At 36.1% G+C, this 20875-nt stretch overlaps 2 protein-coding genes across 4 annotated transcripts in view; one reads left to right on the forward strand and one right to left on the reverse strand.

The window, feature by feature from the left end:
• ANGPTL2 (angiopoietin like 2) overlaps positions 1 to 16532 on the forward strand; it is a 23180-nt gene extending 6648 nt beyond the window's left edge. Inside the window, exons 2-5 of the mRNA XM_008642121.2 lie at positions 8586 to 9442; positions 13719 to 13912; positions 14154 to 14424; positions 14938 to 16532. Of these exons, the coding sequence (XP_008640343.1) occupies positions 8635 to 9442; positions 13719 to 13912; positions 14154 to 14424; positions 14938 to 15137 (1473 nt within the window). The 5' untranslated portion in view covers positions 8586 to 8634 and the 3' untranslated portion in view covers positions 15138 to 16532. The remainder of the gene's footprint in view (positions 1 to 8585; positions 9443 to 13718; positions 13913 to 14153; positions 14425 to 14937) is intronic.
• The window catches only part of RALGPS1 (Ral GEF with PH domain and SH3 binding motif 1), an 80702-nt gene that overhangs the window by 44205 nt on the left and 15622 nt on the right, over positions 1 to 20875 (reverse strand). For all 3 annotated transcript variants that reach the window (XM_017745440.1, XM_017745439.1, XM_017745438.1), the window contains one exon: positions 20595 to 20721. In XM_017745440.1, coding sequence (XP_017600929.1) covers positions 20595 to 20721 — 127 coding nt within the window. The remainder of the gene's footprint in view (positions 1 to 20594; positions 20722 to 20875) is intronic.

Raw genomic sequence — 20875 nt, forward strand, 5'->3', positions numbered from 1 at the left:
AGGACTGCTCCCTAAGATAAAGCAGCCAGCCTGTTTTGTTGAGTATTAACTCAAACAAAAAACACCCCCAAGCCCAAAGAAAAAATCCGTCACCTATTAAAATAAAAGTTGTAAAGATAGCTGAGACATTACATGCCAGGCAGTGAAAGCTCTGATATTATTTTCAAGAATACAATTTTATTAAAAAAAAAAAAAAAAACAAAACCAAAAAAACTTACTTATTTTTGCACGTAACTTTGATCTTCACACTTCCTTAAACTTGCCTTCCAAGAGTTTTTCTAGGACATACTATTTCCTAAAGGAGTATCTGTATTAAAAATTATTAAATCTCCATTCAGTCTTTTTTACACTCATGTCTGATTAGGGAGATACAAAAGTTTCTGATACTTTAACAGTCTATAAAGCAAATATTTGAAGTATTTCACAAAAACATAATTTAAAAAAGAAACTAGCATTTATGAGTACATTAATGTAGGCATCAAACTATTACACGATCTAACTGCTATTTTTCACGGGTAAAATGAGTCACATTTATTAAAATATGAATCTGTTTAAAGGCTGTTACGGACAATGTGCATGCACACATATGAGCACACACAGTATGAGCACTTTCTGGTAGTGATTGGATTAAATGAAAATAAGGTGAGGCCGCTGTTAAGGGAAGCAACAACAAAAGCAGTGCTCTCTTTCAGTAATTACATTCCACATCTATGACAGAACTTCTGTAAAGACAAAGAACAATCCACAAACAACGCAACTAAAATTCTTGGTAATCAAGAAGAAAATTTGTACTTCTTGTAACTAAAAAAAAGCTTTTGCCAAAACTTAAAGAAAGTTACATGGCAACAAAAGATACATAATCTTCTGCAGTTTCTTGCAGCAACTTACAGTATTTCAAAACAAAAGTTCTCTAAGAGCTCACGAAGACACTCTCGTTCTGAAGTGTTGCTTTAGTCATCCATTCACCTCATTAGAAAAAATATTACCTTTTAAGAAAACGGAACTTGTGCTTGAACCAAAATTTCACCAGTTTTAAGTGGGCAGAAAATCTATCAAGATAATGTATTTTAACACAAAGAATCTTAAAGGAATTAATTGGTCAATGCCAGTGTGGCGCTTTTTACAAGGGAAGCAAGTAACTACTGGCAAACCCCCCAAAAGTTATTCCCTCCATAAGTTTGGAATTAAATTTCTCAATTCAGTTTAGTATCATGTTTTCATAACTAAAACTGCATGCTACTATGTGTCAGCCCTTTCCTATGTATTTACTTTAAAATTTCAAGCCCAACTTTAAAGTTTTTTCAATACATGTGGTGTACATACTACTGTGCTGTATTTCCACTGTGAATTGCTGTTTCCTTTTACAAAACTGAAAACAAAAATTAGTATCTAGGTTTTTCACAGCAATACTTTTCATCTAAAAGTCAAGATGTGAGTTTATTCTAAAAGAAACCCTGCAGCAGTGGAAGTCCCTCTCCTTAGAAAAGAACACACTTCACATTAAGTCTGAAGATTACCTTCGAGAGGTAAAAATTGAGAGAATAAATTAATATAATTCCATGGAAGAAAATGTGAGAAGGACTAAAAACAGAGCATGAGCTCTAAGACGAGGGGCAGGGAGTAGGAAAGCAAGCAGATTCAAAAAATTCATGCTTGTCTGTCTTATCACAATGGTGTTGTGAAATCCAGATCATATTACTGGCTTGGTGCCTGGAACATGCCAGCTAACTGTAAGTCCACAAACACTGGCTATCAAAGGATTCTGCAGAAGCAAAAACCTAAGATTTGTTAAAAAAAATGCAAAACCAAGCCCTCTGATCTTTGCATAGCAGGATTTTACATTTTCAACACCCTTGCTTCATTTGCTTTTATAATGCAATAAAAATGTAAAACTGCATTAATCTAAAAACACCTTTTAGTATCAAAAAGTATTAAACAGTCAAGATGTGTTGCTAGCTGTTCATGTTTCTTCTTTAGAATGCACAGTTATCAAATTATGTATGACTTCACAATAAAATACAGCAGTTTATCTTTTTGAGAATAAATGCTGTCATAGCTAACACTATGCCTTTTGTGAACATGCCTTCCTTTACATGCCTCAGTGCTTGAGGACTCTGCACAAAAGATGGCATATCAGAGGTATGGAGGAAAAGCCAGCCCATCAGAAGGAGTCCTAGCCTCATTTTATTAAATATGACCAGCACAAAAGAGCTGATTAACCCACAGAGCTGAATTTTGGTTTAGTGTAGCTGAATGAGCTCATCTGCATGTACGGTATCATTTTTTCTTCATCGTCAAAGCAACCATTTCAGAAAATACGAGTGTTATGCAAAAGTGTGTATGTCATCCTTTTTATATGTGTGCTTTTCATCTATCTGGGTATTTCTAAAAGGCTTTGATGTGTGAGAGTAATTACAGTGCATTCAGTTCTGGCACGCTGGACCTACACAAACTTAACAATCCAGCCTCTAGACTGTAAGCCCTTCCTGAGTCAGAGCAATTTGTAGAGATGGAAATAAATGCTGAGTGTTGGACCTTGCCTATCCACTCTTTAATTAAATGAAAGTCACCTATTACAAAAAAACCCAACCCCCCCCAAAAAATCCCAACCCACACCACAAAAATAAAACCCTATACAGAAAATGGAGTGAAATAATTTAAAAAATTAACCCCCACAATCCTGAAATTAACTTCTAAGGTATGTAATACTCTGTGTGTCTTTTTAGGGAGGCAGAGTGACAATGATTATTGTAAAAACAACAGTTGTTATCCCAAAGATACAATGACTTAAATGGAGAATCCTATTTTATTTTGACAGCTTCTGAGCACTCCTGCTTAAGTCTAAGTCATGTAGGAAACCTACTGCATCACCTTGTTCACAAAAATTATCATAGCCCAGTAAACTAGTCTTGCCTCCTTAGTTCCTCAGCTGCAACATACAAGCCATTAAAAATCTTTTCTAACTTGTTAAAGTGAGATTTGCTGCTGTCTGCATCATATACCAGGTTCTGACTATCAGTTCCACAAACTGAACTGGTAGTGTTTTTTCTTATCTTTGCAGTAAACTCAACTATACTGCAGTCCAAATAGCTACTCAAGTCCCCAGAAATGCTCTTGTGTAACATGAGTTTTAGCACAGAAAATTGCCTTCTCTGTAAAGGAGTCTCTCCAAGGGTAGTAGTGAGTGTCACGTATCACGTGTTCAAAAGCTGCCTTTCTATGAATGCATCACACTGTCACACCTATGTTTCTCTGGCTTTGTAGCAGTTTACTATACACAAAAATACAGTAATATTTGAAATAGCAACAAGAAATAGTAGCAAGAAGCAATTCTACTGCTTTTACCTACTGGGATCTGTTACGGTCCTTATCTGTAGAAATAACCCGTAATAATGCAATTTAAGATACAAAACTTCTATTCTGGTATGAAATCCAGGGAATTATTTTACCCATTTGTCTTAGTTAAGGTTTTCCACACAAGATTCACACAGATCATTGTTTTGCTTTTGTACTTTTCCAAAATGCTACAGAGCAGATGACATCTTAAGTATCAAAACCCTTCCTCCTTAAACTGACTTGTAATCCTAAGCAACAATAAAGTTCAGTGCTCAGCCACCATCCAGTAGTCTTCCTACTGTTTTGGCTCTACTTTTTGCAGGACCCTGAAAAGCACAGGTGTAAAACGGATGTAGTATAAACTCCTAGACACAAATGCCAATCTCTCAATGGTTGAAAGACTCAACATTGCAAAACCACTTGAGATCTAGATGCAAGAGTGTTGACAATATATACTCAGGCTTTCATATACACATTTCTTGCCAGAGTAATAAGGCAAGTGTCTCTTTTATGAACAAATCTAATTCAACAAAAAACAGCCATAGCAAAAAAAAAAAAAAAAAAAAAAAAAAAAGCAAGCTACTGGCAGCATTTTCAGATAAGCTTAATGATTTTATGATTGTTATGATAAGTCATATTTTTCATCTGATGGAGACGGACGTTCACTTGTACACAGAAATCTCCTAGGGAAAATATTTCATAAAACCTGAAAGAGACAGTTAACCAGTCTGTTTAGTAAAAATGAGATCCCCCAAGGCATGACATCAAAGCCAGCAGATAATGAAAAAAGATATACAATTTGGATTATCCAATATGATGCATATTTTAAGTAGCTGAAACCCAAAAAGACCATAGTGCTGACATTGCTACCTTTAATGCTCCTTCTTAAGGCAAGCTGATTGAAAACAGAAGTGAATATTTGCCAAACAGTAATATTTTTGCATGTAAAAATATTTTTACCTTTGTAATTTCAGTCATGACAGTGATTAAACAAGAGGTTGTGAAACATCTATAAAATTTTATATTGTAAAACACTAAAATCTTCTTGAAATAGATAAATTTCAAGATATTTGTAAAAATCAAAAGGTAACATTTTGACTAATGAAAAGGTGCATATAAGCAAGACAGAATACAGGACAGAAAAATGTTTCAAAGGAAAGCCAAAGTAAGATTTTATTTACTTTTTTTTCTCTAAAAGACAGAAAAAGCAATCAAATGCTGAAACATCCAATATCCCTTTCAGAAAGTTTATTTCCTCTTTTGTCACCAGATCATGAAAACATCCTGACTTGGGTAAACAATGAATGAGCAAACCACCTACTTCTAGTTATATACACAGATAGGCAAACATCTGGTATACAAGCTGAAATTTTAACCAAACCACTTGTGCTGGCTAGGAGTGTAAAGCTGGGACAATTATATGCCACACAACAATGCTGCCAAACGTTTTCATACAAATGCAGTTATACTGGCAAAAGACAAACAGGAAAAAAAAGCATTTCGCCTGAATAAAAAGTAAAATATACTGCCATGAAAAGTGCTTTTATGAGTACTGAACAGCTAGAATCTAGAAATGGAATAATAAAATTACTTCAGTCTAATTACAAGCTCCATTTGATGTTTAATCAAAATAATTTCTTTTTAAGTGTGCTTCATTCACCTGTGTTTTGTTGGTATGCTTGTATGTTAAAGTTTTGTCAGTATGCATGAGGATAAGAGACAGACACGCTGTATTTCCAGTAATTAAGAAAATTTGCCCCAGACCTGCAAGCGTGCTTTTAGGTTGAAAAGTCTACAGCTGCCTAAGTGGAATTTTGCACTGGGAACAAATACAGCCCTAGTAAGATAGTTTCCTCCCAGGCCACTGCAGAAGAGCTACTGGCAGAGGGTGAGAGGAAGGGAGCCAGAGAAAGTGGAAGAACTGAATGATCAGCAAGCAATGGCAGCAGTCAAGTACAAGGAGCATCAGCAATTACTGGGCACAGGAGAAAACCGAAAGCTAATGTCCTAGACATCAGATACGTTCTTCCTCTCACCTGGAAAGGAATCCTAATGTCCTAAGAATCAGATGTTCTGCTACTCAAAGAGGAAGGTATTAAAAAAACATTAAATCCTTCCTTAAAATTGTTTCTCTGGCTTCCCTCCCTAGCTCCTCCATTCCAGGAAGCTTTTTTGTCCCTGGAAGATTAATCACTGAGAGTTGTTCAAATGACCATGTTGTGAACTCCATTTTAACCCAACTGCAGAAAGGAAGGAATGCCATTTATTCATGTGGTCCTTCACAATATGCAACAAATAGGCCTCATTCTAAACACTTTTTTTTTTTTTTTTACCAAACAAGTACAGAAAATAAGAGACTTAGGAAGTTTTCATAAACAGACTACAAGAAGAACAGCTGATGACAGTATGGTTCTCGTTTCTGTTTGTACTGGGGTATTCTCTTACCAGTGTGATTTTCCTTCCACTCATTTTTCTTGTAAGAAGAACATCTTTGAAAAGGTAACACACAGGCAGGATAATGACAGAGAAACATTTCAGCACAGTCTAATCATGCTGATGGCATTCACTGGTGGCCTGCCGTCTGCAACCGGTGGTCAAACCCTAGAACAGGCTTCCTAGAGAGGGGTCACTCACATGGTCAGGCAGTGGGACTAGATGATCATTAAGATGGTATGTTATAATGAGGCTGATGAACTTTGTCCCATTATTTTCTTACACAGTTCTTAAAAAAAATTGGGAGGAAAAATCTGTTAGATGTTGCCCTTTCTTCAGCTCAGAAAAGTATGGGTACCCCAAAGCCATGCTCAATTAAAGATATGAGATGCTGTAACATCTGAGCTGTAACAGAAGTGAACTCTGAGGAAAAAATTAGTTTCTTTTCCATGGTCACAATAAGTACAGGTTTAGAGGGGGGAGAAAAGGATATTAAAATTCCAATAGTGAAATAAAACTGTTTTACACCTATATGCAAGAGACATTTGCAAAACCAGTCATCTGTGCAGGAACATGAGGCTTGGAAAACTTCCCGGTTTTCCAAGTGTGACCTGCTGTGCAAATGCTGATTATGCAAGTTAAAGCTGTCTGAGGTGAATTTACGTTCCCTGTTTTCCAGGGCTCCAAATAGCACTGCTTTCCTTACAGAAACCGTGTCAAACTCCAGATTTTCACCTGACATGCTTTCAAGATTTTTGAAAAGTTCTGTACAGCACAATTCCTTTCTACTTGCAAAATGAAAATGAGTTTATTCCAAATAAGAAACTGAGGCAAAAAGATATATCCAAAAGTTTTAAGAAGGATTAAGTCCTGGTCACTTTGTTTGAGTCTTTTACAGAAACATCTATGGTTTATTTCACAAAAACAGAAAAATACGAATGACAACCATCTCTCTTCTCAGTATGAATAATTAAGGATGCATATCCATTATTAGCTTGAAATTAAAAAAAAAAAACCAAACTCCTAAAAGTCAGCAGCTGCCTAGAATCATAAAACAGTTTAGATTGGATGGGACCTTATCTTTGTCATACAAAGCAAGTCTAGTTTCAACATTAGATCAGACTGCTCATAGCCTTACCTAAATCAAAACTTCATGTATTTCCAGGAATGGAGAATCTACCACCTATTTGGGTGACTGCTTCAGTCCTCAGTCACCCTCACAGTGAAGCTCATTTTTTAATAAAACCCAATTTTTTCCTGAGGTAATTTGTATCCACCATATACTTTCACTGTGCACTTCCAAAAAGAAATTAATCTTCTTTATGAACACCCATTAAGTAGCTGAAGAGAGCAGTAAGATGTCTTTTTTTACCTTCTCTTCTGGAGGCTATACAAACCATGCTCTTCCTGCTACTCTTCATGCATCATGTCTGCCAGCCTCCAGCAATCCATGCTGGGTGTACTCAGCTGGACTCACTCCAGTTTCTCACAGCTGTTACTATCACCATTTCATGTAATTTAAAAAAATTTATGGTACTAACGATGTAAGGTGATAGATACTTAAATACTGACTGGTTATTCCCTGTGAAATGTTTCACAAGCAAAGAAAAACAGGATGGCAACACCACCTTGGTTAAAAAGTATCAGTCTTTTTATACACTGAAAAAACTCCACACTGCATTTTTCATTCATTTTATTTAAGAAAACTAGGTTGCTTATGAGTATTAAAATTCAACAACAAAAAAGCTTTAGAAATACATGACATCAAAGTGCTGTTCAGGTGGCTGATCAGAGAGTGGTTTGTGAAATGGGCATTTCTGGCAGCAGTGACAATGCTAAACCCATGTTTCCGAGTGTACTGTTGCCTACAAAGTTCTGGTATTGACTTATTTTTTAAGAGATTGTGAAGGCCTCAGCTTTCCACCTTGAATATGAATCTGTGTGGAGAATAAGTTAGGGTAATTTCACCAAAGGGGAGCTGTTGCAGTTGCCTGTAGACAGTACCAGCTGATTTAGATCACTGTGCACCATACACAGACACAGCTGCTTTTCCCCTTTCATGAAGGAACTCTGAAGTGAGATGACTAGGCTGAGTGTAGAGACAGTGTCTCCAGTGAGAGTCACAGTAAATGTTTCGGTTGTAAATTCTACTAGTCTGGAAAAGTAACAGATTTTACTGCCTATAATATCTGAGTAGTAGAGTTTTTAGTTTACAGTTATTAAGGACTAATGTAAAATAAGTTTTTCCTTTTTTTTTTTTTTTTAAACAATGGAGGTTCAATACTGCTGAATAAAGTGAAATTGTTACATGTCACCTAAGCTGTATCTCTTGCAATATATATATACGCAGTTATAAAATACTGCAAATTAACTATTTGATATTTTTAGAACTTCTAGCAGCATTAATACGCATATTAATTTACATTCTGTTTACATTTAAAGGTTGTATTTGTAACTGTAAGAAATGGAAAGTGTAATTAATATTTAAATGAAAACACCAATCTTGGAAACTTTTGTGGTACTTGCCTAGAAGAAAGGACTCTTCAAATCCTTTTATTTATTGCTTACTTTCTTATGGTTCTTGGCAGGCTTTAGATGAACTAGCAACTAGTAACTACAGTTCTGACCATAGAAAGATACAACTAATCCCCATGATGTCCACTTTAATCAACAGAAGTTGATGCTGGACAAGAAAAATACCTCATCTGTACTCATAGTTACTATGTACTATTTTGTAAGTTTTAGAAGAGATTATTATTTGTAAATCCACACTGATTTCCTACTCCTTACTTACTGTTAAATTTATTTTAAAACAGATTTTAGGAAGTTCTTTGCAGAAGAATATTTGACCAGAACTAGAGGATCATGATGACAACAAGATTCATCTGTTTAATGCTAGTAACTGTTGTGGGAGTTACTACAAGTGAAACACAGGAATTTGAAGGCAATGACAAGGAAAAAGATCAAGAATTCATTTATATGAACAGATATAAGCGTTCCAGTGACACACAGGACAAATGCACTTACACCTTTATTGTACCTCAGCAGAGAGTGACAGGTGCCATTTGTGTAAATTCTAAGGAGCCTGAAGTTTTGCTTGAAAACAGGGTAAATAAACAAGAATTACAGTTACTTAACAATGAACTTCTTAAACAAAAGAGACAAATAGAAACTCTCCAGCAACTGGTAGAGGTGGATGGTGGAATTGTTAATGAAGTTAAACTCTTAAGAAAAGAGAGCAGAAATATGAATTCTCGTGTCACACAACTCTACATGCAGCTATTACATGAAATTATCCGAAAACGTGATAACGCCTTAGAACTTTCTCAACTTGAAAACAAGATTTTGAACCAAACTGCAGATATGTTGCAGCTTGCAAACAAATACAAAGACTTAGAGCACAAGTATCAACATTTGATGTCAATTGCCAATAACCAGACAATAATAATTGCCCAGCTGGAAGAACACTGTCAAAGAATGCCATCCATAAAGCCACTGCCACAAACTCCACAACCACCAATTAAAGTGTACCATCCTCCTACTTACAATCGTATTAATAACCAGATATCTACTAATGAGATTCAAAGTGATCAGAACTTAAAGGTTCTGCCACCTACCTTGCCAACCATGCCTGCAGTTACTAGTATTCCAACTTCAACTGATAAACCATCTGGTAAGTAGTATTACTGATACATTTACTTCAGTTTATGCTAATATGCAGTGGGCAATATTTTAATTGTAATAATCAAAAATGCAGTCAGAATTTATTTAGCTGGCAAATTTTACATATATGCTGTAGTACAAACACAGAAAGAAAGCAAAAAAATGAACTGTGAATGTCTAAGACTCAGACACACTAGCCCCACAGATTTTCTCATGCTACTTTGCCAAGACAAACCTATCATTTTTATTATATGTATGAGATAAAGGACTTTCAAAAAATCTTACTATCAAGTCATCTAAATTCTATTTACCCTTGCTCAAGACTGAACTGCTACAAGTCATGACATCTGAAGGAGTTTGACACTGTGTAAACATTTATGAAGTTACTACAAATTTGTTGATCTAGCATACGATAATGCGCTTGTGTAATTAACAAAGGAATACATAGTTGCTGTGTATCTTACTTGGGGCACTTGTGCTTTAGACAGGAGAAAAAGGAAGGAAGTGGTGGAATAGTAAGGGATATTATACAGACCTTATGAAGAGTCTTAAGAGTTCTGCCACAAACAAGATTAGATTATGTGAAATCACATTAGGAAACAACTGATCTACGTGATTACAAAAGTAACAGGTAAAGAATTCAGTTTCACCTATGGTCCCACATTTGAAAAAAACCATACCCAAAACAGTTCAGGTATGTGTTCCATACAAGAAAGGTCTGCTCTTCACTGTGTGGATGACACATATCTTCTTCAGAAAAAAGACAGGGAGTCACAGATCTCTGAACTCGGAGCTAACTGAAATAAAGTAATGCAGGGGAACTGCACTCCGTGTATTTCATGGCTATTTGCAACATACTCCAAAGGACATCAACAAACTTTTTAGGGCTATCAAATAATGCAACTGCCACATGTTAAAAACCAAACCAAAAGACCCCCAGCTTGTTTCTCCATGGAAATACTCACAATGGAAAAAACTTGAGTTAAGGTCTCTCAGTCGAAAGCACTGAGTCTCTTAAGTCTTTAAAGTCTCTAAACCATTTTGCTACAAAGCAGCATTTTCATGGAATTGCCAAAGATGAGCTCACCAAAGCCTGCATTTGTGGCATGCAGAACCTCTGCCAGAAATATCACAATTCTGATCTATTATATAAGGAAAAGTTCTCAGAAGAAAATCAGGTCTACTACAACTCCTCTGGAGCAATACACTATGGCCTCTTTAATAATTACATTTTTACTTCAATCTCAAAGTAGGTTCAAGCTTTCAACAGTATTCCCGTATCTTTCTGGAAGTGAAATACCTTTCCCCTTCATTCCCTTACACTCTTTGAAAACTTGTTAATTGGTGCACATCCTCCTTGTGCTTTCAAGTCCTTAAACTGGAGCTGAGGATTCACTATCAAACAGCAGAACAGAAAGTTACCTCAGGTGCACAGTACTTTCACTGATCTATCCTCATACATTTTCCTGCTTTTGGAGAGTAAAACGCTAATTTGGAACCAGTTTGCAACCCTGTAGAACTCCCAGATCTTCACCTGAAGAAGTGCTGGTTATTCAGCAATTTTTCACATTGATCTCCTGAGGTCCCTTTGGCAGTGCACAATTCTAAGATTTGACATCTGCTCCTTCTCCCTGGATTATGTAACTTCTCAGAAAAAGAAGTTTCATGCTTCTCCTGCACAAGTTGATTATAATATTCTCTTATTTTCTCACTTGCAGCTTTTTATTTGTTCAAGCAAATTTCCAACAACTGAAGTTAAGCTAATTAAGCTTTTATTTCCAGGGTATCCTCCTTCCCCTCTCCTCACATTTCTTTTCAGTCAAGAAACATTTAATACCTTTTCCTCATCCTCCAGAATGTTCTCCATTCACAAAGCACATCTCAAACAAAACCCCTCCTTACAATTAATGCCATAAAAGATGCTTCAGTTGGGTGTCCGGACCCTCAAAAAGACACCCACAAGCAACATCCTACAAACCAAATAAAACCCACCACCACAACTGCCCAGCCACTGGAAAAAATCCACCCATACTTCATCCAGTCCTTTCCATAGTATGTGTTGAGTTCTCAACCTTAGCCAAAGCTCCTGGCTGTACTAACCATCTGATCATAGCCAACCTGTGCAATGAAAACCAAAGCAAAATACAAGAAAAATAATGAATGTCTTCTATTAATCTGTTGACAGCCTTCCTTTCTCAAAAAGTAGTAGACCAATATTCTCTCTTTATCACAGTCTTACTACAGTCTTACTACTCTCAGTAGCTTTACTATAAACTTTGTCCATGCTGTTTGTTTTCTGGTTGTGGTTTTTTTGTTGGCTTTTTTTTGGTAGGTGCCCCATTCCTGGAAGTGTCCAAGACCAGGCTGGATGGGGCTTGGAGCAACCTGGCCTAGTGGAAGATGGCCATGCCTGTGGAAAGGAGGTGGAATGAGATGAGCTTTAAGACCCCTTCCAACCCAAGCCTTTCTGCGATTCTATGACTCCCTAGAGACGATTTTATCAAAACTACCTACCTTAAAGTCAGGGTGTTCTCGCTTTTTCAAGGGAAAATACCTTAGTGGAAATTTTGAAAAGCTACTATCTGACAAAAAACCACTTATCATGGAAAAACAGTGGCAAATTCTACTTTGACATATTTCTAAAAGTTCACCTCAAATCACTTTCAGAAAAAAGAATTGTGTGCAGTAGAGCACTGCTGCCATGTGCCATATAAGAAACAGCAAGATTAGAATGGTGTAAATACTATACTGCATACTGCTATATATTTATTTTTATGAAGACAAGATCAAAGCTCTTTGACTATTTTAGGAGTTTCTTCAATAATGACTTTCTTTTTTATTTTTAGTAAGTGCCACTACATACATATTGTGATAAAATAAACCAGAGCAATTTACATTATTAGTACTCATTAACATTTTCTTCCCCCCTCTCATAATGAGCCATGCAACTGTGTGACAGAGCACAGCATCTGTATCTTAACTTCCAGAAATCTAAATAGTTAGCCACAAAAGAAATGGAGAAGGGGCTTAGAAGCACAACTCCAGGTACACTCTCTGATTATGACTGAGGCAACAAGAACACAGCATTCATTAGCCACAGAACAAAGACTTGGATTGCCTCTTTGTACACTGACTTGCCGATTAAAAGAATTAAAAAGACCAAAAAAACCATAATCTCCAAAACACTGAGATCATTTTTATGAAACTAATTTATTTCTAACTCATTTGCTGAGTACCATTACTAGTGTTGGACAGGGAATTATGAAAAAGCATAGGACTGAGATAATTTAAAACAGAAATTACTCTTGATAGCAGTATATGCTTCAGTAAGGCTCCTAATGAGAAGATCTGACAAGCCTGACTCCTTCAGTGAGTAAGCCTTACTCCTTCAGTGGGCAGGGAGAATCAATCCAGGGGCTCTAATCTCTAATCCTGAGGATTCTTTTTGGCTTCACTCTTCTGCTCAGGAAGCAGCTGGGGGAGTCTATCTACAGATATCAACACAGATGCTAAATCATTTATATCTGAATTTCTCAGACTCATTAAAATGGAATCTATCTTACCATTGGAGAAAATGTCTTAAAAAATCAGGAATATAAGATACTTTAAAAAGTGTAAGCTCTTTATGGACTCTACTGAACTGAAGGAAAAAATGCATTCTCTCTCCTTCTGAAAACAAGACTGTGTTAACTGCTATGTCTGTGAATGCAAAGCATTTTAAGAGTGTTCTCATTTATATAAAGTTTCTCTCACAAGCACTCCACGTAAAAAAAAACAACAACTTAATTTCTATGTTACATTGTAATTTATTAAGGCGGCACTAAGACCTACAATCAGAATTTATGTTGTTGCTTCCACTGTTAATGTCTCTGCCAGTGACATTTTTGGGGATCTAAAAAGCTGAATTTCTCAAAGACAGAATAAAGGTCAAACTTACTGTTTTGTTTTGAAGGAAATTCTTACTGATCTATGGAGTCATTCATATTTATGTTTCTTTGAAGATATAATAGATGGTAAAAGTACCAGTACAGCTGCCTTAAAAAAAATAAATTTATAGAAAATCTACATTTAGCAGTAATTCATTGTAATATGTTCCAGAAATAAAGTTACAATAAATGCACCTGTCTGAAAACACTTGGTGGATACTCGTCCTTCAATAAGAGGAAAAACAAATCCACTATTCAGTGAAACCAATCTACTATAAAAAGCTACCAGTTCAAATACTGCCCTGCATTAAAGATATGCTCAATGGCAGTTTGATGCAGAGCCCTTCTGTTTTGACACAGGGCCCTGGAGAGACTGTCTACAAGCATTAGAAGACGGCCATGACACAAGCTCCATCTATCTTGTAAAACCAGAAAACACAAACCAGCTGATGCAGGTCTGGTGTGACCAACGGCATGACCCCGGTGGCTGGACCGTCATTCAGAGACGTCTGGATGGCTCTGTCAACTTTTTCAGGAACTGGGAGACATACAAGGTTAGGACGAGAGAGCCAGTTAATGTTTTCCACCCTCTAAAACTTATCGGTAAAGTTAATTTAAAGAGTGATTTTAGAGTCTGGCCAAGAGCCTACTTGAAAAAGAACTTGTGTGTTTATCCTTACAGAAGAGGAAGTCTCTATAAAATAAGTTACTGCAGTTTTCTACTTAAGAATACACTCATATTTACCACTAACACAGATGCAGGATATTAACATGCTTCTCTTGCTTCCTTTACAGCAAGGATTTGGTAATATAGATGGAGAATATTGGCTTGGATTAGAAAACATTTATTGGTTAACAAATCAAGGCAACTACAAACTGCTCATAACAATGGAAGACTGGTCAGGTCGAAAAGTATTTGCTGAGTATGCCAGCTTCAGACTGGAGCCTGAGAGTGAGTACTACAAGCTGAGACTGGGACGCTACAACGGCAACGCAGGAGATTCTTTCACTTGGCACAACGGCAAACAGTTCACCACGCTAGACAGGGACCATGACGTATATACAGGTAGGAGGTCCCTCTCAGCTGCCTTGCCATTTTTGCATTTATATCCCACCCCCCCACCCCTTTAATCTTTTTTTTTTGAAAAACGAAAAATACTTACAGTTATACATACAAAGAAAGAAATTGCACTTACAAAGGGATTTGTCAGTTAGTACCTTATGAAGTACAAACGGATGTGTCAACCCTTACACATGCTAACACCAAAACTAAAAGTCATTTACACTAGACAAGGGTCTGTAAAATACCCTATGGATGGTTTTTTGAGACAGTAACACACACTGATTTTCAGGCAAGAGAGAGTAACAAGAAGGATTCTATCTGTAGAACGTAACTACTTAGCTGGTTCCTGAAGAAGCCTAAGTTCACCTTGTATCACAGGATATCTACGTGTTAAACATACAGTTACTAAAAAAAACCCAAAAAACCCCAAAACAACCAACCAAGTTTTGTATATAGCTTGCTTGCTTTAAGATTTTTCATTTATTTCTCAGACTGAACTGGAGCTTTCCTTTGCAGGTAACTGTGCTCATTACCAGAAGGGAGGATGGTGGTACAATGCGTGTGCTCACTCAAATCTCAATGGGGTCTGGTATCGTGGAGGACACTACCGCAGTCGATATCAGGATGGTGTTTACTGGGCTGAATTCCGGGGAGGATCATATTCACTAAAGAAAGTTGTTATGATGATAAGACCTAACCCTAACACATTTCACTGAAATAACTCTTCTCTTGGTTTGCTTTATTGCTCTAAAAATCACATAAAGCTATGATGTTATTACCTGAAATTATCTTTTCAGAAATAAGGAATGTAAGATACTGTACATTTATTGATATGAGGGCTTGTATATTGTATTTTCAAGAATCATCCCAGGAAAAAGAGCTGATGAAAAAAAAGGAACTGTAATAACATTCAGAACATGTCTTGGTACTATTAGAACTCACAGTTTAGATGAAAACTGTAGATAAACTGCCGGGTTTTTATTCCCTGTAAATTAAGTCTGGATGATAAAAATATTGCCACCACATTTAAGTATTTTTGTATGTTATGTATAAATATTCTCAAATACAGGAAATATTACAAACTGTACAGCAAGAGTTTTATTATTGTTATTATAAGCAATCATTTGACACAGGAATCATATCCTTTGAACTATGTAGCTGGTATATGTACATTAGTGTGATGATTATGTAATCTTTATTAACTACCGTGAATAAAGTTAGTATATAATTCTGTTTTGAGAGCAGATACTCAAACCATTACCATCCTCATAAATCTGGCCTTTTCCCTTCACTAAGAGCATTTAAATAATCTGCTCCTATAAAAATTCACCATTAATTCAAATATTTTAGATTAAAAACACTAATTATTTTTCTTACCAAAATGAAGTAATTACTTGCATATGGAAATTAATCCAGATTTATAACAGGTATTATGTGCTATATAGCCAACATATTATACTACACAACTGTTACAGTATTTTGTACCTGACTTCAGTGATTACCTGCTGTGTAGCCTCTGTAATCAGAAATGGCTGGATATAAATTAAAGGGTCTATCCAACTTTGCAGGCAAATGATGGATACCAATTTATAAGCTATTTAATATCCTTAGCCTTTAGATAAAAATTATATAGAGAACTTATCAGTAGCCAAGAGAAGTTATTTTTAACGTATTTCACAATTATAACATTACTGTCAAATTATTAAATAGAATTACTCAATTTATATTTAGAGGTCAGTCACACTTATGAAATACAGACTGCCATAATTCTAATATTCTTCTGAAATAGGTTTCTATAACAGATTGTTAACACACCCATTACAAAACAGCAACTACTACAAAAAATACAAGTTAAAAAATGCATAAAAGAGGCAGAGTAAAAGCCTCCAGAAGTTCAACATATTTTTTTGGTCAGCCTGTAAGACACTGAGCGTTTGTGTGTGTTTGCATACTTTTCCCTTATTACCTCATCACATCTTTACCACAGTATGTGTGATTTAGCATGTGTTGTATATAACTGAAAGTAGGGTTTTTAATATATTAGATTACCCCTGTAATATTGTAATCCCTTAATAAAGTAACAAATGTTATTTTGACATGTTCAGATTTCATCCTGTTGTAGTTCACATTACTTCACATCAGTCCGCCTCTGATTCAAACAAACTCTGATACGCAACCGCTGTTCACATGTGTGAAGTGTTTAAATATTGCAACATAAAAACCAAAACAATTTTCAGCTGAGAAAAATACAGAATTTCCAAACAGCCCAAGGAGGAACAACTTTTTGTAGGTTAAATGAAATGAATGCCCAAAATTTTCAACTGGTATTCAAGCTTTACCTTCCACGGGTTTGTCTACTGGATTCTGGAAAAGATTTAAGTTTTAGATAAGAAATATTAAATGCACCTAAGCATACTCAATGGCCCTAAATCCTGGCTGCAATGCTCTTACAACCAGTAGCATTACACCTACTTCATGCTTGGCTTGAGGAAAGAACCCAGAGAACTTCAGGTACCCATTGTGCAGATCGCAAGAATGAGGCATTCCCTAGAAAAGCTATTAGCATTGCTCTTCTGTAGCTGGAGATATGGCTGCAGATACATCTTCATAGTATACACTCATAATAGGCTTTAAACCCACGTCCAAGTTAACAGTCTTTTGTTAAAATAATCGCATTTCTTAACCTTTATACCTAAAAGGTGAATGATTTACTTAGATACTCATCCATGTAATTAAAAAAGATAATGCACAGAAGTCTGTTCATGATTACCTGGAGATACCACATCTGAGAAAAGAACTTACTAATTTTTTACATAAAATTTGCATAAAATAATTTTAAAAACAGAGCCTGGCACATCAGAAACAAACACTAGAAATTTGGAACTTATACTGTGAAGTTATTGGCAAGTATATTGGTAGAAATAACGGATTTGCAAAATTTCTATGCTTCTTTTTTAAAAAATTCACACAACAGAACTCAGTTTCCACTAAGTCCACCTACTATAGTAGATGACATTACTATAAACTGTGAAAGGCCTTAGTTTTTGCTGTTTCCCTAATTATTTCCAAAGGTTTCAATTATATTATTTCATCGCTCCCCAAATGTACATCTTTGACAACACTGCAGTCTAAAAATCCCATACAGTACACCTTCCTATCATTAGCAAAAGCACCTTAGGTGAGTTTTTACAAGAGAGAATTGCGGCACTATGGAGAAGATTTCTAACAACTTCAATTCTCCTGTAAACCTCCATTTCAAGAAGTGCCATAGGAATAGTCCTGCAACAGCAAACTCCTAGAAATTGAGGTTGCTCTTCTGAATTTTTGAAATATCTCTACCTTCTTCGGAAGAGTGAAGAAAATGCTGTCAAACGAATACATTATCTATGTATCAGGAATGAAATAGTGGGGCTCCACTTACAGTATTTAGACAAAAAGCTGTCACAAGATCGATGTTACCTCAGACAACAACTAGTTATTTTGCATACACATTTCCAAAGAATTCTTTCCTGAAACTGTTCTATTATCATTCAAAGTTTCCAGATTTTGCCCCACTGTTGTATTCCAAGGAGAAAAAAGCAAACAGTGCAACAAATCTATAAATTATAACATCATACCCATCTTTCTTTGTTCTACAGCATACAGAGAAAACCTAAAAGATCACCAGCCATGAAGACAAGAAAGAGCTGTAGCTAGCAATTACACCCATGAATTTTCAAAACAATGTGACTGCTATTTTTTCCTAAATCACACTGTGGCTGAACACTTCCAACAGTCCACATCACAGCCTTGCCAATCCCATGATTTGTTTTTTTCTTTCCTTCTCTCTCTAAAGTTGAAAGACCTGTCTGAAAACAAAACAACTGCTGGATGTTTTAAACATAGTAAGGAATATATTAGTTTCTCATATTATAGCCTGGTTGGAAACATAAGAGCAGTTGTCTGCTGTATTCATCTGGTTACACAAAATGTCCAACTGCATCTCTTAGAATGCAGGGAAAGCTTTACTTTACAAGAACAGCAACACTGCCTAGTCTTTGTAATCAGCAGGGAGAGGGTCTCTCATGTATGAAACGCCAGATACAACATATGCAGGAGGATTCAAAGTCTCATGGAGACTGGCTAGAAAAAAGCAGGAATTTCAGATTCAATCCTGTAACTCAGCAACATGCCGATTTTTTCCTTTCACTTTCATTACCCAAGTATTTTATTAGGCTTGTAACACTTCAGTTCATTTCAGAAATATTTTAAATCTTATCTAGAAGTGGCTTGGAGTGATGTAATAATAACTGGATAGTATTAAAACACTTCTTACACAAGGCTGTGAGCCAATTCTATAAACCAGAAAACTTAGGTGGCAGTTTTAATTTCCCAGTACATTCTCCAGCTCATTTCAAACAATCTCAGGCTTCCCATTCTCTAATAACTAAGTAGCTTTCTTGCAGTGAGACAAGAGGCTGTACAGCACAAAACAGGATTCCCATGAACTCTGCAAATCTTCACACCTTGTCACTCTCATTCAATTGTTTTATGTTCAGTAGTTACTCCTAAAATCAGCTATTAGTCTACTTGTTCATTTATACAGAATAAAGAAGCTGTTCTGTAAGTAATGTCTTCCTTGAGAAGACATTTATTCACTGAAACAATATTCTCTTTTGATAAGCTAATATTCATTCAAACCTGAAGTTATTTACAAAGCAGTTTCAATAACTCGAATCAAGTTTTCAAGACAGTTTTAAAAGTATGGCCATTAGGAATGGCTGTCAAATTTATTAAAGAAGAAGTATTTTAGATAAGCAGTGCTGATTGTTTTCCACAGCAAGTTGTACTAGGACTCATGCTGCTCGACCTATTCGTAAGTGATCTGAAAATGGGAATGAACAGTGGAACAAAAATCTGCTAATGATATTAGCTAATTGAGAGGAGCAAAGAGAAGGGCAGACCGATAGGAATTACAGAAGGATTTATGAGATAAACTGCTTGAACAGTAAAACAGAAGATGAAAATCTACAGACAGTGTTACATACAAGGGGAAAAAAAAATCCTGACTTTCCATATAAAACAAAAAAAGTAAACCAGTGCCAATAAAGGCATAATCTTAGCATTACAATAAACAGTTCATTATTGCTACTAAACTTTGAGGTAACAGAATGTTAGAAATTATTAAGTAGAGCACAAAAAGCTTCCTGAAGCTAAGTGCATAAAATCTATCCTGCATTTCTATCTTGAATTTTGCAAGCAGTGCACTCCATGTGCACCCTCTTCCCCTAAAAAAGGATACAGAACTGACACGCTGCCCAGGCAAGTTGTCAAGGATGCCAAGTGGCATCTGCACCAGGCATGATCAAGTAACCCAAGGACTCTTCCTTTTGGAAGAGAGGTAACTGAAGATTTACTGCAAAGGCAACAAATAATGACTGAAGTCCATAATGTCAGGAGTAGCCTCCAGCTGCGTAAGGAACAAGGTAGGGTTTATCTAGCCCATCTATACCATGTTCAATTCAAGCAAAAGAATATGGTACTGGAGAGAGCTGAGGAAATCCTGCCAGCTGGGTGCTGTGCACGCAAGTTCATGTGTGTTTAAAGTGAGAGTGCAAGTGTTCACAGAAGATAAATCTATTGAGGCATTAGAGGTTACTATAACAGAGATCGCAATTCTGGCCCAGGAAGGCTAAGCAGAATTCTTGAGCTCTTGTTACCCAGGGTCAGCAATTTAAAAACATTCATCCTTTTTACCTGCAGTTTAGCATCTTACTAAATCACTAATAAAGCCAGAAAATAGTTCATTATATTGGACTACCTTCATTAACAATAACCTTTGTGCAGAAATATTCCCAGGCGAAAACACTGACCAAAAAACCAATTCATCAAATGGCTACTTGGTGCATGTCACAAAAGGAGACAATATCAAGACTGGACAGCATTTTAACTGTAGGTCTCCCTTTTAATACACCTTCACATTGACTTACACGTGTGTTTATTCAGCACCTGAGAGAAAAACTCCTACAAGAAGCATGTATAGCCTAAAAATCGCAATCTGACCTAATTTTTCTAAATACGAAATGGAGTGAACCGTATCTTCTACATATGGTGCTCTTCAGGTGCACAACATGGTACATTAGCACTTGTCTGCCAATGAGCTACAGATAAATAATGTAATTGTTCACACTCACCTAAATATGGAATCGTAGGAACCATTTTTAAGCTTCTGATGTACTCTCGTGTCCTTTTATAATTATCTTCTTTAGACAGTAAATAGTCTAACTTCTCAAAGGTGGTCTTGTCTTTCCGATTCAAAAGCTACAGAGAAAATGGAGATCATAAAATTTTCAAAGACAAATCCACACAAACCCAACAATCAATAACTTGTTGAATTGCCCGGAGTAAAGGAAAGCACAGTCTCGTTATGACTAACTTTATCATCATCACCCAAAGCAGCACAATGTTTGAAAAT

Source organism: Corvus brachyrhynchos, unplaced genomic scaffold, assembly GCF_000691975.1.
Source record: "Corvus brachyrhynchos isolate BGI_N302 unplaced genomic scaffold, ASM69197v1 scaffold59, whole genome shotgun sequence".
Lineage (NCBI taxonomy): Eukaryota > Metazoa > Chordata > Aves > Passeriformes > Corvidae > Corvus > Corvus brachyrhynchos.